General features: G+C 40.1%; 1 protein-coding gene across 2 annotated transcripts in view; it reads right to left on the reverse strand.

The window, feature by feature from the left end:
• LPP (LIM domain containing preferred translocation partner in lipoma) overlaps positions 1-16304 on the reverse strand; it is a 626627-nt gene that overhangs the window by 258483 nt on the left and 351840 nt on the right. For both annotated transcript variants that reach the window (XM_060010952.1, XM_060010953.1), the window contains exon 6: positions 9212-9904. In XM_060010952.1, coding sequence (XP_059866935.1) covers positions 9212-9904 — 693 coding nt within the window. The remainder of the gene's footprint in view (positions 1-9211; positions 9905-16304) is intronic.

Below are 16304 nucleotides of genomic sequence, written 5' to 3' on the forward strand. Positions count from 1 at the left end.
TGGCAGTTTTGGAAAGTCAACTATTTGACTTTCACTTTGGGATACTTCCCAATATTCTGTGTGTAACATCTGTCAAAGGTTTTATATTCACCACTAATTATTATACATTGATAGTGGTTGAGTGTCTTTGTTTGCTGGGGAGGAGAACAACTATAGTTTCTCCTCTGAAATAGGACAGCGTGGTTGTTTGCAGCTGGCCAAGAAGGAAAGAAGATTTCTAGAGGGACATATCAGTGGGTCCACTTGCAAAATGAAGTGCATTCTCTTGCTCTTAAACACAGAAAAATTACATATTGCTAGAGTCATTTGTTAAAACGATTTAATTTTCCAAAGAGATTAGGGACCTGGGATACTTTCAAACATCTAAATCTATGGAAAACATTATACAAGTAAAATGAATAAATAATATTCACAGACATGTCTTAGTGTACTAGGACATCCATCCTCATGGTAACTTTTAAAATCAGGGGAAGGGGCTTCCCTGGTGGCACAGTTGTTAAGAATCTGCTTGCCAATGCAGGGGACAAGGGTTTGAGCCCTGGTCTGGGAAGATCCCACATGCCATGGAGCAACTAAGCCCGTGCGCCACAAGTACTGAGCCTGCGCTCTCAAGCCTGCGAGCCACAAGTACTAAGCCTGTGTGCCACAACTACTGAAGCCCACGTGCCTAGAGCCCACACTCCACAACAAGAGAAGCCACTGCAATGAGAAGCCTGCGCACCGCAACGAAGAGTAGCCCCTGCTCGCCTCAATAAAATAAATAAAATAAAATAATTTTTAAAAAACTCTAATAAAATAAATAAATTAAAAAAATAAAATCAGGAGAGATGACAGACTGAGTCAAAATCATAAAGACCCTAAGAACCAGTCATCTCACTGGAACAACTGTGAGCCTGAACAAGGAACACCAGAATGGCATCCATCTTCTATTATTAAGAGGCCTTACAGAATTCGTGTGGGGGCCTAAGGCCAGGAGATCAGCTCCTTTTAACAATAGTTATTATACCTTTTAAAGGTCCTTTATACTTCCGATCTTATTGGTCTTGAACCAATGTAGAGAGAAATTGTGATTTAGAAAAAAGCGTCAAGTTTTCTACTCAAATGTGCCACTTACGAGTTGTATAACTAACTCTTCAGGTCACTGTAACTCTTCAGGCCTCAGTTTCTCATCTGTAATTTTAAGGGATTATAACCTACTGATTCTGAAGATAATTTCTATGTCTGACAGTTTCAACAGGCCGGTCTAGAGGAATGGAGAGTAAAGATTTTTTTATTTTTATTTTCCAATTTCCATCCTTCAAATTTGTAGGAAACTGGGCTTCCCTGGTGGCGCAGTGGTGGAGAGTCCGCCTGCCGATGCAGGGGACGCAGGTTCGTGCCCCGGTCCGGGAGGATCCCACATGCCGCGAAGCGGCTGGGTCCGTGGGCCACGGCCGCTGGGCCTGCGTGTCCGGAGCCTGCGCTCCGCAGCAGGAGAGGCCACGGCAGTGAGAGGCCCGCGTACCGCAAAAAAAAAAAAAAAAAAAAAAAAAATTGTAGGAAACAGTCTCTTCTTCAATCAAGAAGCAAATCTTCCAAACATAGAAAGTTGATGGATAGACTCTTATCCATAAAGGAAATAAACAGTTGAATCAAGAATTTATTTGCAGGTGAAATGATCAGGTAGAAAAGCCTAAGGAGTCTTAAGAAGCTAGTAAAACTGTTAAAGAGGTCATAAGATGCAAGGTCAATATTAAAAAATCAATGGTGTTTGTATACACTACAAAATAACTGCAAATTAAGAATTTTTTAAAAATACCATTTGTAATAGCACCCAGAATATGAAATAATTTAACAAAATATGGGTAAAACTATAATACATTGTTGAGAGAAATTAATAAAAGCCTAAATAGAATGAGAGATATACCATGTTCATGGGTTGGAAGACTCAATATTGTTAAGATATCAGCTCTTTTCAAAGTATAGATTCAACAAAATCTCAACTGAAATCACAGCAAGTTATTTTGTGGAAATTGACAAGCTGATGCTAAAATGTATAAGGAAATGGAAAAGACTCAGAATAATCAAAGCACTTTTGAAAGAGAAGAAAAATGGAAAGCTTATATTGTCAGATTTCAAAATCTTGTATAAAAGTCAGAGATCAAGATAGTGTGGCATTGGCTTGAGGATAGATATACAAATTAATGGAAAAGGATAGAGTCCAGATGGACCCACACATCTGTGGTCAATTGATTTTTGTCAGAGGTGTCAAGGTATTTCAATGGAAGAAAAGAGTCTTTTCAATAAACCATGATGGAAAAACTGTGTATCTCAATGGGGGTAAATGACTTTTGACCCTTATCTCACACAATACACAAAGATTAACTCGAAGGGAATTATAACCTTGAATTTACCTGTAAAGCATCTAAAAGAAAGCACAGAATAAAATCTTTATGACCATGAGGAGGCCAAAATACCTAAGGAAACAGAAAGCATAAACTATAGAAGATAAAAGTGATAAACTGACCTCCAACAAAAGTAAATACTTCTGCTCTTAGAAAACAACATTAAGAAAATGAAAAGTCAAGTCACCGACTGGGAATGCATATATCTAAGGACTCTTACTCAATACATAATGTACTCTTCCAGAAGAAAAAAAAAAAAGAAACAATCCAATTTAAAAGATAAATCAAAAATTTGGTGACACTTCACAAAAGAGGACATAGAAATGGCTAATAAGTGCGTGAATAATAAGTGTTCCACATCATTAATCAAAAGGAAAATGTAAATATAAACCACAATCAGATACATCTATACAGCATGCAAATAGCTAAAATTAAGAAGGTTGACAACACCAAGTGCTGCCAGGATTAGGGAGCAACTGAACCTCTCATGCAATGCTGGTGATATTGTAAAATGGTACATTTAGGAAAACAATTCAGCAGTCTCTTATGAAGTTAAATATTTACCACACAACCTAGCAATTCCTCTGCTAGGTATTTACCCAAGAAAAATGAAAACTATGTTCATATAAAACTTGTACATGAATGTTCATAGCAGCTTTATTAATACTCAAAAATGGAGGAAAAAAATGCCCCCAAACAAGTGAATGGATAAACAAAATGTAGTATAGCCAGATAATGGATACATACACAAATGAAGCTCAAAAAAATTATAGTGAGTAGAAGGAGCCTAGATGCGAGAGTATATACTATCTGATTCTATTTATATGGAATTCTAGAAAGGGAAAAAATAATCCATGTTAGAAAGCAGAAAGGTTGCCTGGGGCTGAGGGTAAAGGGGGCTGACTACAAGAGGGCTCGAGGGAGCTCTGTGGGGTAGTGGAAATGTTCTCTATCTTGATTTTGATGGTGGTCACCCAGGTGCACAAATTTGCCAAAGATTCACTGCCTTGTGCATTTCAAATGGGCACATTTTATTGTATATACATTGAACCTCAAAAAGGTAATTAAAGAATCTGAATCAACAAATTCTATGGACATTTGGCAAATGCAAAAAGTAAAAAAGACTGTGTCCATAACAGCATACACATACACACATGTATCCCAGAAGGAATGTAAAACATTAGCACAATTGTGAACATGAGAAATTATCTAGCTACTTTGGACACTGAGTTGCTCATGTGACAACGTGTGTGTTACTGAGGTCACCTAAGCTAATTTGGTGGTGTAGGTTTGGGTTTTGGCATTTTGATCAACAATCTGCTAAGTTCTAAAGCAGGGCTTACTCCTTATTTTATTAGGACATAGGAAGTTTCTTCAAGTACCTTCATTAAACAAGAATGTATTATGTACTGTCTTAGTTACTCTGGACGAAACAGTGCTCAGATACCATCTCTATCCCCTAAATCTCAGAGTCTACTATATGCTAGGGCATAGGCTGGTGAGGGACAGGTACATAAATGATTCTAGTACAGTAAGTGTGTGAAAATTTACATAAGAGAGGGTAAAATAACGTACAACTTAATTTTAGAAAGAGAAGGCTTCACAAGAGAGATTAACACTTTAGTTTGGTCTTAATGGGTCACGTTGGATAGGCAAACATTTAATTTATTTGGGGGGAGGTCTGGGAAGGCATTCGAGGAAGAAGAAGCTCCACGATGAAAGCTATAGAGATGAAAAATAACTAGGAATGTAATTTCTCAGCTGGAAGCTGGGATGCTTAAAGGGGGAGATAAAACTGGAAATCTAGGCTGGGGTTTCAATTCATTCCATAACTGGGAGGGGACTCCTGAAGGTTTTTAAGAAAAGGTAATTAGTGACGAGTGCAGAGCTGTGGGGTAGAAAGGTTAATCTGATAGCATGTGTAGGATGAACAGGTGTGGAGTGACTAGAGGTGGGGACACCCAATAAAGGGCCATTTCAATGGCTCAGGTGAGAAACGGGGACAACTCAACCAGGACAGTAGCAAAGGGCGCTTCAGTAAGAAAACAGATTTGAGACACTGTGAACGTAGAAACACTGGAATAAATTGTACATAGTGATGGGAAAGAGGAAGCATAGCTCCACGGTGCTGAGCCTGGGTGCTCAGCAGGGATCTAACAGTGCTTCCGCTGAAGCTGTTGATCTCAGGACACAGCACCGCAACTGCCTGAGCCTATCGACATGTCTGCCTGTGATGTGGGCCATGGTGGAGCCACGCTCAGTGGCTGCCAGTGCTGATGTGGCGCTCCCCCCATCCAAACACCAAACCAACATCCATCGTTCACCAGGTGGAAAGCATGAGGACAAACCTTCTGAAAACCTGATTTGGAATCGTGGCTCACCCATGACTTTGACATATGACCTTGGGTGAGTGACTCTCATTATTGAGCTTTTGAACCCCGATCAGTAAAAGAGAGACAAAATCCTCTACCTGGGCTTATCGCTTATGTTTTTTGTGACGTCCTCAAAGCATTTTGGAAACTGAAAAACCCTGTGCAAAGGGGAATTACTAATATTACGGTCACTGTCCTCCTCAAGCAATCTCTTCCATCCTCAGATTTATACAGACCTAGGTGTTATTAGCACCTGACTGGAGGCCTATATCCACATCTATCCTTCTCCCCACCCAAACTAACACTTCTTTTTTGTTTCTCTGATCCTGGAATTGGGAGATATTTAGCATAGGGATTACCATAAAGATAGTTTTCTCCCAAATGCCACCAGTTCTTGCAGGACACCCAATATATACAACCTCCATTTCACTGTGGAAAAGACCACAATGAAATGAAATTTAAATATTTTGATATTACTTGAATATCTGAAATGCTACTGTATCAACATTCTCAAATATTTTCTTAATCTCAACAATTCCCAGGTCTTGGGGATCCGTAAACACTGACCCTGGTAGTTCACTACCTTCACTCTCCTCTCTGACGCATTAAATATCCCCAGATTCAAACACTAAATGAACAGTAGGAATCTGTTCTGACTCTGGATAAGATAAACTTGGTGTTGGATTTATTGAAAGGTGATTGGTTGATCTCCAAGTTCTCACTCTCCTGAAGGATTTTTCCAAGGAAATTTTAATAGATGGTTTTAGAATATAACTTACCCCCACCCCCACTAGTTGGGTCTCCACAGCTTTCCAGAGATGCACAGCACGAGCACTCTTAACATATTGCAGAGGAAATACCTGTGTCTGCAACAGAGCCGAGGCTGCCATAGATTAGGTTTATGACAAGGAAGTGGAAGCTAAAGCTACCTGCCACTGTGGACCTGAAAGTGATGACTGCCCCTAGGTCCTGGTTCTGGGGCTTTCAAGCTGACTCACCTTACCTGAATATTGGAGAAAATACACATCCTACCTCACAGGAATGTGAGGATAACACACAGGACAAAAGTTCTGTGAACAACCAGCAGATATCAGCTTTTATAAAATGGCAAAGAGAAGAGATTCCACTGTGTCTTTAAGAGGATTTCCAGTGAGAAGAGAACATTTCTCTCTTACAAAGACTTGCTTATAAAAATATTTTTCAAGGAACTCAGCTCACATGGTCCAGGAAACACATTATGGTCTACTGTAGCAAGCAAATTCAGTGCTCAGCACATTATGGAAACACAAATATAATCACGATCCCCCAAGGCCTGTAGGTTCTGATTTGGTCTCCTTCCTTTCTTCATTCTTTTCTTCCTTTCTTTTTTCTTTTTTTTTTTCCTTTTCTTTCCTACTTTCTCCTTCCCTTCTTCTACTTCTTCTTCTATGTCACACCATGGCGTGGAAAAATTAAAGCAGCTTATCTCAAATCTAAAGGAGATTTCTTTCTTTCATTTTTTGAAAACGTTTTCCTTGATGGGTTAAATGCCAAACTCCTAAGAACTTCTCAACGTAACAAAAGGTAATTGTTTTAAGGCACCGAGGTATGCTTTCCATCAGTGCCTAAAAAACTGGAAATAAATGAAAGCCAGTGAAAACGCTGAATAGTCCTCACTTGGTAATTATTCAGCCCTTGGAGATTTCCAAGCCTTTTGCAATCATTAATTAATTAGTGAGGATGACATTCCACTTTACTGAGGCTGGGAGCAGGACATAAAGAGGTCTAGAGGCTTTTCCTCAAGCTGAAAGAAGAATATCAAGGGAGGAACTGGGATTCGAATCAGGAGCTCACTTCTCAAGCCAGGAGTCACATCGCTAAGCCAAGCAAAGTTAATACTTGAGACAATAAGGTGCTCTGTGCACAGGTGCAGTTGAATACAGTCGTGTTCTGCTCAAAGACCAACTGTGAAAGAGCCCACCCCTTCATCCACCAATGCTCCCACAACACACACAGACGATATCTGTAGCTTCACCAGCCTCTTTCCCCTTTCCCAAAACAAAGACAGATGGCTAAATATCAATCTCTAACCACTCTCCTTAATAATCACAGCAAAAAGTGCATGATTTGATTTTCATTTTTTAAATGCACAATATGATGTTAAAACACATGACACTGTTGAAAAACAAATATTTCAGAATTTTTTTTTTAAATGACATGAAATCCACTGACGTCCAGAATCCTTAACAAGGTAATAGATCATCCTGAATCATTCTTTTACTGCAATAAGAAGGAAAATAAAGTTTCATGCTTTCTGGAGAGGGGTTAATAAAAGTTCATTCTGTCACCCCAAGAAAGCTGACGAAGACAGACCAAATACTAGTGATGTTTCTGGACCTAACATCTTAGAACCAGGTCTTGCAGCGGGTGCTGATCCTTTTGTTTACACTACTGGATTGGTTCCAGAGGGCCCAGTGACATGATGGGAAATCAGGAAACTCAAAGATTGGCTTTGTACTTCACCAGATCATTCTCTCCACCTAGACATACTTTTGCTCTGTCTCATGTCTGTTTCCCCAGGTGGGGTAATAGGATCCTTAAATAACTCAGGGCCCATCTCCTGCTCTTAGGAACATCACTCAGCCATCCTATCACAGTCAGGCTGCTTTGGACTGGGCAAAACTGCATACCTATTGGAACTTAAATGTTGATGGCCATTGTCCCAACCTAAATTTTTAATCTTCTGTAGGGGAATTTGTTGCAATTGTACCAAAGTGAGGTAAAGTTGAATAACCCCATTTTCTTCTGAACCGGTTGCTCTGGGGTCAGGATGGACGAATGCAAATATACTGCGATGTTAACGAAGGGCAAGGTTGTCCAGCTTGGCTATTTTGGGCAATATTTATTTTAAAAACAAAACAAAACAAAACAAAAAACCCTCAATAACATTTCTTTTCATACAGAGATTTTTGGAAAGAAAGTCCTTCCAAGAGTAATGTTTCAAAAACACTTAATATTTTCACTTGAAATCTTTATGTTGGAAGATGATCATGGCTTGGTCCACTTTCATGTAATGGGCAATCATAAGGTTGATGGATGTCTCCAGCTACCCACAGGCCCCACTTGCTGGGAAGGGCTCTTTCCTCTAAGGAACCTAAAATCCATGTGCATCATTATCAGAGCAGATGCTTTCATGTGAGAACAGTGATTTAGTAAACTCCCTATCCAGAAAGTAAGGACCTCACTAAATTCTGTTACAATGTTGAAAATGTGAATGGATATGCCTGGAAACTGACAATCTCAACTGTGTAAAGGATTAAAAAAAAAACAAACATATAGTCCAAACTTCCACCCAGTACATCCTCCCAATTTATCATTGAACTTCTCGATAATCAAGGGCTCTCCAATTTCTGATTTCTTACAGTTCTTACTACAGGGAAGGGAGTGCTCGGTTCTAACACAATGGCTGGAAACTAGATTGGTTTCTCCATCTATCTCCTTCCAAGTAACTCTCCTTGGTTCCTCTTTTCATGGTGGGAGGAAACATCATCATGTTGGTTCAAGGACACATGAAAACTCCAAGTTGTAGGTGAGTAGGTGTGTATAGTATTATATCTTGCCTATTCACAGGAAGTAATTGAACATGTTGACTTAAAACACATACATGCTTGAAATTAAATCAAACAACAAAAAAGATAACTGTCATAAAGAATTTTTTTAAGTTGCCTAATAGGGTTAATGGTTGGAGAGTAATATTCTTCTTGGAGAATCATTAATGTAGATAAACAAGGGGTAGTACACAAGTGCCATTCTACTACAGCCCCTTCCCAAAGAAAACTAGACAAGGTATCTGCATTACCTTAGATGTCCTTAGCCTCACCTGTCTCCTGGGCCCTTGTCCACTTGTTCTTCCCCAGCAGTCACTATGGTACCAAGTTTGCTTGGGTTCTGACCACCTTCACATGAGCCCAACCTGTCATCAGCTCATCTCATACTGCCCTGAGCACCTCTCACCTCCACATGTGGGGATTCCCTGTCCCTGCTGAGGCATCAGATACTTCAGATCTATTTAGTGACCAAGTAAATGCAACATCTAACTGTGAGGAAGTCTATGACCCACAGAAGGAAGCTCTGACCAACAGGAAAGGAGCTGGAAGATAAATTGTTTTCCCTTCCTCTCCCCGAACAGATTGTCCTGAGCTGCTACGGTTCATATGGTCTTTTGGAAGATGGTCCTTCAAGACTGAAAAATTAGTTGTACTTGATACTAAACGGAAGCCATATTGGTAACACACCCCCATACCCCCAAATAGGATCTCCCCATTTTCCTGCTTCGCTCATGCACTTCCTTCAGATTGTACTTTCTAATGAAATAAAAGTAGCACATATACTTCTGCCTTAGGCTCTGCTTCCTGGGGAAGGCAGACCAAGATAGGTACCCCCTTATTCCCATCATTATATTAATGAGTTCCCTACCTTTTGTTGCAGTGGTGGTGCACAGGGAGCTGAAACAGGATCTGTGATATAGGTCTTCTTGGGACCAGCAACTGGATACATCCCAGCAGGGTTCTGGTTCCCGGTGCCAAAAGGAGTATAGCCTTGTTCCCGCTTCCAGGTATTTGGGTGACCTTGTTGACCATAGGCAGGATCAGAGTCATTTTTGCCCCCATAGCCAGGCCCCGCTGCACAGTAGGGTTCATAATAACGTCCTTGGTTGGGGGCATACCCATACCCAGGCTCAGGCTGAAGTCCTGGTGGTGGGATATACGCATAATCCATGCCTCCCCGTGTAGAAGGAGGTGGACCCTGCCCAGCGATAGGAACTGGTTGAGTGCTATAGCCCTGGGCCCCTGGCCCTGAGCCATAAAATTGTCCTGGTGAAGGGGCAGCCATGTAATGAGAGCTGGGCTGGGCTGACTTCACCTGCACGTTGAAGGTAGGCCTTGAAGGGGTAGATGCCGTAGTGTAGGAGGCTGGGACGGGCTGAGGCTGGGGTTTTAGCGTTCCAATTGGAGCCACGGGGATGGGTCCAGCCTGGGGTACAGGCTGTGGCTTCAACGTAGACTTTTTCGTTGCCGTCAGAGGGGGCTGGTTTGGTATGACCATTCTCTTATGTCCTGTGACAGGGGTGGAGACTGGAGGAGAAGCTGTTGTTGAGCTAGTAGAGCCCTAAAGCAGAAAAGAGAAAAGGAAAAAAAAAAAAGACAAAGATTATTGCTAATAAAAGATAAAAATACATAAACAAATATTAATAAATGCCATTCTTACTTCTGTATTAACTCGGCAAAACATAAACAAGGCATGGTTCCTGCCTTCTAAGAGTTCACAGACAACACAAAAATCAGTTGTGCTTCTGTGTACCAATTCCATTTATAATAACATCAAAAAGAAAGAAAAAACTTAGGAATAAACTTAACCAAAGAGGTGAAAGTCTTATACACTGAAAAGTACAAAATGTTGCTGAGACATTAAAGAAGATACAGCTAAATGGAAAGACATATCATGTTCATGGATTGGAAGACTGGATACTGTAAAAATGTTAATACTACCCAGAGCAATGTACAGAATTAATGCAATCCCTGTCAAAATCCCAATGGAACTTTTCTGCAAAAATAGACAAATCCATATGCAATCTCAAGAGACTCTGAATAACCAAAACAATCTTGAAAAAGAAGACTGGAGCTCTCACACTACGCAACTTCAAAATTTATTACAAAGCTATAATAATCAGTGTTCCATTGGCATACAGACAGACATAGACCAATGGAATAGAATTGAGAGCCCAGAAATACATCCTTGCATACATGGTTTGATTTTTGACATTTGATGGGAAAAGGATAGTCTTTTCAACAAATGGTGCTGGGAATACTGGACATCCACATGCAAAAGAATGAAGTTGGACCCTTACTTTACACTGTATACAAAAAGTAACCCAAAATTCTAGCTCTAAATGTAAGAGCTAAAAGTATAAAACTCCTTAAAAAAAACACAGAAGAAAAAAACTCATGACATTGGATTTGGCAATGATTTTTTTAAAAATACATATAGAAACATCAAAAGCACCAGCACCAAAAGAAAACAGATAAATTGAACAATGGGATCTCAAACAGACTACCCGAGGACTTGGTCACCATACTGCTAGAAGGCAATACTAGAGAAAGAGAGCTGAAGGACTAAGCAGAGGGAACAAAAAAAAGCAATGAGGGGTGTTGGGAGAAATAAACAAATACTGCTGGTACAACCAAAGAAATACTAAATTTAGGATCAAAGATTCCTGTCAAAAAGTGATTTACCAAAGATAACTCAAATGCAGCCTCCTCCCTTTACATCTTTCTGTTTTTTGTCGCATTCATTTGTTCAATTTAGAAATACTTACTGAATGCCCTAAAACTGTCCTAAGGCCACAAAGATTAAAAGACTTTCTGCTGAACTGTGAGAGGTCTTGGTTAGGCTGGGGATAAGTAAAGGCTTAGGGAAGGTTTGAAGATTCAAACATTCATCCTAAGGCACTAGTCTATTAGGGATCTGTAAACATTCCAGTGACAGACTGTCTTAATTTTGCGCTGGCTTACTACGATTAAATCTGTTGATACAAGAAATGAATGACCACACCCTAATTCGGTTGTTCATTAATTTCCAGGTCAATTCTAGTATGTATAGGAAGAAACGACACAAGACTTTATATTACTCTAGTGTCATTTGCCCACACCAAGCCATCAGAGATACATACATGTGGGGCAGATGCTAACTGCTTCCCCATACCCACCGCCCTTCTTCATTACTCAAAAAATTTCAGTTTTGTTTGGGGCAGCAATGTGCCCACTCTTCCCTAGATTACTTTGCAGGTAGGAGTTGCCATGTGACACAGTTCTGGCCAATGAGATGTATGCAAAGCATTTCTGGAAAAGCTAGAGCTCTCCTGACACAGCATGATCCCTTCCTACTTTTCCCTTTTCCTCCTTCCTGCCTGGGATGTGGATGTGGGGCTGGAGATAGTACAGCTATCCTGTCCCCACCAAAACATACAAGTATACTGATTTAGACATACGGCTTTCTGGGAGTATCTTTCTGGTGATCTAGGTTGATCCAGAGATAAAGATTAAAACATTTCAGGGATGTTTGGTTAAAATATAGTAGTTCTCTTTTTTTTTTTTTTTTTGGCCATGCCATGCTGCTTGCCTGATCTTAGTTCCTGGACCAGGTATCCTGGAACTAAGGGATCAAACTGATGCCCCCTTCAGTGGAAGCGTGGAATTCTAACCAGTGGACTGCCAGGGAATTCTCTGTAGAGCGGTTCTCAACTGGAGAGGAAATCACCTAGCGACCAGGGAGAGTTTAGAAATGTGTGGCAATGTTTTTTACTGTCACAGTGATTAGGGGATTCTATTTTCATTGAATGTTTAAAAGGCAAAAACACATCATTGTCAAACCCAAGATGACAACAGTGCCCCTGTTGAGAGACACCAGTAAACTCTTGAGCCACATGTCTTCTGGGAACCTGATTGTGAAGTTCCCAGCTGTCAGCCAGGAGGGTCACTGGTCCTTTCTAGGATCTCTCTTCTACCACACTCTCTCCTCCTATTAAATCACTGCTCTCCCCCTTGGTCCTCTTGAACCTAGGGAGATGACAGTTCTGACTCTGCTAGCCCCAGATTATCACTTTGTCCCTAATGGCTTCTCTATCCCCAAGTGGACCTATGTACACCATGCATTTATAACTCAGCTCCTGGAAAGGGACTGGTTTCTGTGTGCTCTCATTTTCATTGGGATCTGACTGTGACGGCTGTCTTTTCCTGTCACATTTGTGATTTGTCTCAATTGTAGTTTCCTAGAGATTTTGTAATTCTAGATTTAGTTTTCTGTTAAGTTACAGAAAGCTGTTGAATAGAGTTATCTTTTTTCCTTTTTTGATAGCCTCTGAGGGAGCAAACCTGCCATTTCCTTTTGTAATTTAAGCATCATTGAGTATTCTTGTCTTGGTGGACAAGACAAGACAAGGTCTTGTATGAGGTCGTCCCAATAGTACCTTCTGTATGAAGGTCGTCCCAATAGTACCCAACAGAAGATGCAGTTTCCACATTAAGTGGTTTGTTAAAATATATATCCTGAAGAAATTCCTAAATAAATGCTCAGTAAGACCCTGACATTCTGTAGCACAGAGTATGGAAGAGTCAGTTTGAACCTTAAAAAAAAAAAAAGTAAGGTTAGATTTTTCTAGTCAACCATGTCGGTCTTAAAAAATGTCCACATTGGGGACTGACTCTTCCCCCCATTAGTGTGGTACTGGCCACTGAACAGAAGAGAAGCCCTGGCTCACACCTGGCTCTGGCCCTAGCCCCTCCATCTCCAGCCCCTCCTCCTACCAAGGTGATAGCTGCCAGCACCCCCTGGGGAAAGATGTAACTCGTGCTCACTTCAGATACAGTTCTCCCACCAAAGCCACTGGGTAGACTGTATAGGGATGGTCTCACACAAGGACACCTCTTCAAGACCGGGATGGGTAACTGTTTCATCAAATTTCATTGAGACAGAGAAAGTTAAGCAAAATGAGAAGGCAGAGGAATTTGTTTCAAAGGAAAGAACAAGGAAAAAAAAAACCTGACAAAACAACTAATGAAACAGAGATAATTTATCAAATAAAGAGTTCAATCAAGGCTTTAAAAAAATGATGCTACTGTGCTATGAAATTTTGATAAAAGCATTGTATTAAAAGTGCTTAAGTGTTTATCAGTGTTTAGGTGTACAGAATTGTGCAAAATCACTGATGGAGTATTTTTGAAAGATGACGATAATAATAATTGTTATTATTATTGTTAACTATAATAATTACAGCTTAAGAGTTTACTGTGTTACACCCTCTACTAAGCAATTAACAAATCTATCGTTTTATTATAATTTGTTAAAAGTTCCTGAGAAATAAAAACTAAACTTGATAAATGTAAAAAAAAAAAAAAATGTCCACGTGGATGGAACTGAATATAAGAAGGAATAAAGCTTTGCTTTTCTTTGATGACTCAAGATCAGCAGAAACCCAGAGTTCCTATTTTAAACACTTTACAAACCCAACTATAAATGGAGACAGTGACTGAGCAACTGAGCTAATGACAGGCATACTCTGGGCCGCAGCTGGAAAGGAGTCTGCCCCAAAAACAGATACTTCAAAAGTCACATACTTTGAAGATGAAAACCAATCACATTCATAAAGTAAACAAAAAAGAATGCAGACCTAACTCCTCAGAAGCAACTTTTTTCAACAAATTTCTTTCACTTTTTCTTTCTTGGTGAACATACACACATGTGCACACACATTCACTACTTACAGATTCCTGAAGTCTTTGAAGGAAGGCATCAGGGAGCAATTTCAGGAGCCATTGCTATCTTCTAGGAAATATCTCCCTAGATGAGAAGGTTTCTCACAACTTTATTATGAATTCTGCTGTGTATGTGCCGGCATGTTTCTGAGTATTTTCTATTTCAAAACTACGTGTGTGAAAATAGCACATTTAGCTCTATTTTTTTTCCTTTGCAATTTTAAATTCTTTACCTCATTGGAGGTGGAAGGGGTAAAGAACAGGAATCATTTTAAAGCATACTTATTTATGCTCTTGATGATAAAAGAAAGCTATGGCAACACTTTCTTGGCCCACATATTCAATTAAATACACAGCGAATCTTTTCTACTTACTGGATTAGTAGGCACTTCCAAATATTTATTTTTGGCATTTCATTTCTTTTTTGTTCTTTGCAAGAATTCTTGAAGTTTTATCATGATTTAACATTTTCATTTTGAAAAACAAGCACATTTTTAAAATTACACTCATACAGATATATACATATATATATACACGTATATACATATTTTTTCCCTGAGACTTGAATGTCTCTGTAGCAGTGTTTTTATGTGGTTATTTTTCCATTAATTATTTTCTAAGCATCTTCAACATGGAAAGCTCAGCGAGCTTAATGGGAGGAGGATAGTGTCCCAGGATGAATAGCGCATGTCTTCCTGTCCCCCAGGAGTTTGTATGTAGTCTGGTAGAGGGACTGATCAATTACTGTTTGAACGGATGTCTCCACTACCAGGCAGAACTGGCTGTGGCCATGAGACAAGAACAGACAAAGGGCTGTAAGAGCACCTCTCCTGCTCACCTTTGGGAGCAGGCCCTCAACTTCCTTTCTGCCCAACTCGGAATAACATCTTACATTCCTATATCCCTCTCACCATTAACCCGCCCATTCCCTGAACACACCCTGCATGTACGTACACACACACACGCACACACACACACACACACACACACGCACGCACGCACACACCCCTAATCTACTATTATGTCTTCTATATAAGCCCTGATTACATCTGGCATCCCTGTACTTTACCCCCGTCTCACTTTCTCTCTCCTAGTTCTGGCTCCCATCATCACTTCTCAGAGCTGTTTATTGCCGTGATCTAACCTCACTTCTCTCTCAATCTCCTCCTCAATATTGTCACAGTGATCTCTCTAACATGACTATCTGATCCCAGCTCTCTGCTGATCCAGATTTGCCAATGACTCTGCCTTGTGTGGAACTCTTTTTAATCATGGTGTACTCTCTCTCCCTTTTTTAAATACACTTTATAAGGATGTTCCAATCTAGCCCTTGCCTTTCTGTCTAGACACCTCCTTATTTCCTATATTAGTCACAGCATATTAAGCCTAATCTTAGGCTTATGTAGAGATGGGAATAGACCATACACTCATGTGTGTACTCATATCTGTCCACCAGCACCTCCTTCTATAGTCTATGATTTGTTCTTTATGACTCTCCTCCATGTTTCTCATCTGCAGCTCAAACATAGCCATCTTCTGCCTGGAAGTTGCCTACTGATTCTTTAAGTCTCTGATCAAATGGTGCCTCTTCTGTAATGTCTTTCCGGAAGTCTGGAGACATTCATTCAACAGTTACTATGTATTAGCCCCTATACCAGACTATAAACTGCTGGGGGACAGGGAGACATCCTATCCTCTTCCCATTAGCCTAAAAGAGCTTTACACGTTGAAGATATTTACAAAATAATTAATGGAAAAATAAAAACATAAAAAGACATAAAAATCCCCTAGAAGGATTTTGGGGGTTTTCTATGGTCCTCTGGCTTTACCGCCAATGGGCTTTGTACATACCTCCATTAAAGCAAATACCTTACAGGGTTTTCATAACTGACTTGCATGTTTTATAAGTTGGGAAGAAGTCAAACTGTAAGCTACAGAAAATCAAATTATCACGGTCATAGATAGAAATTTGTCTTTTGTAATAGAAAGGGCAGCCAAGAACCACTATGTCTGTTCAACAGTGACATGAAGGACCCAGGCTCTTGCTAGCTTTCTGCTAGAAGTACTTTTCCAATCTTTCTATAAAAGCGCTACTGACAACATTAGTCAATATATTGCCCAATCGCCCCTGAATAAAGATCCTTTGTATCTGACATAGGACCTCCTCTCCTCTATTAACTCTCTCCAGGACCACGCCCACAACTTGAAATAGCTCCTATATATGATGACTCTCTTGAAGTTCTCTCTCCAGAATCCAT

This window comes from Delphinus delphis, chromosome 4, assembly GCF_949987515.2.
Source record: "Delphinus delphis chromosome 4, mDelDel1.2, whole genome shotgun sequence".
Classification (NCBI taxonomy): Eukaryota; Metazoa; Chordata; class Mammalia; order Artiodactyla; family Delphinidae; genus Delphinus; species Delphinus delphis.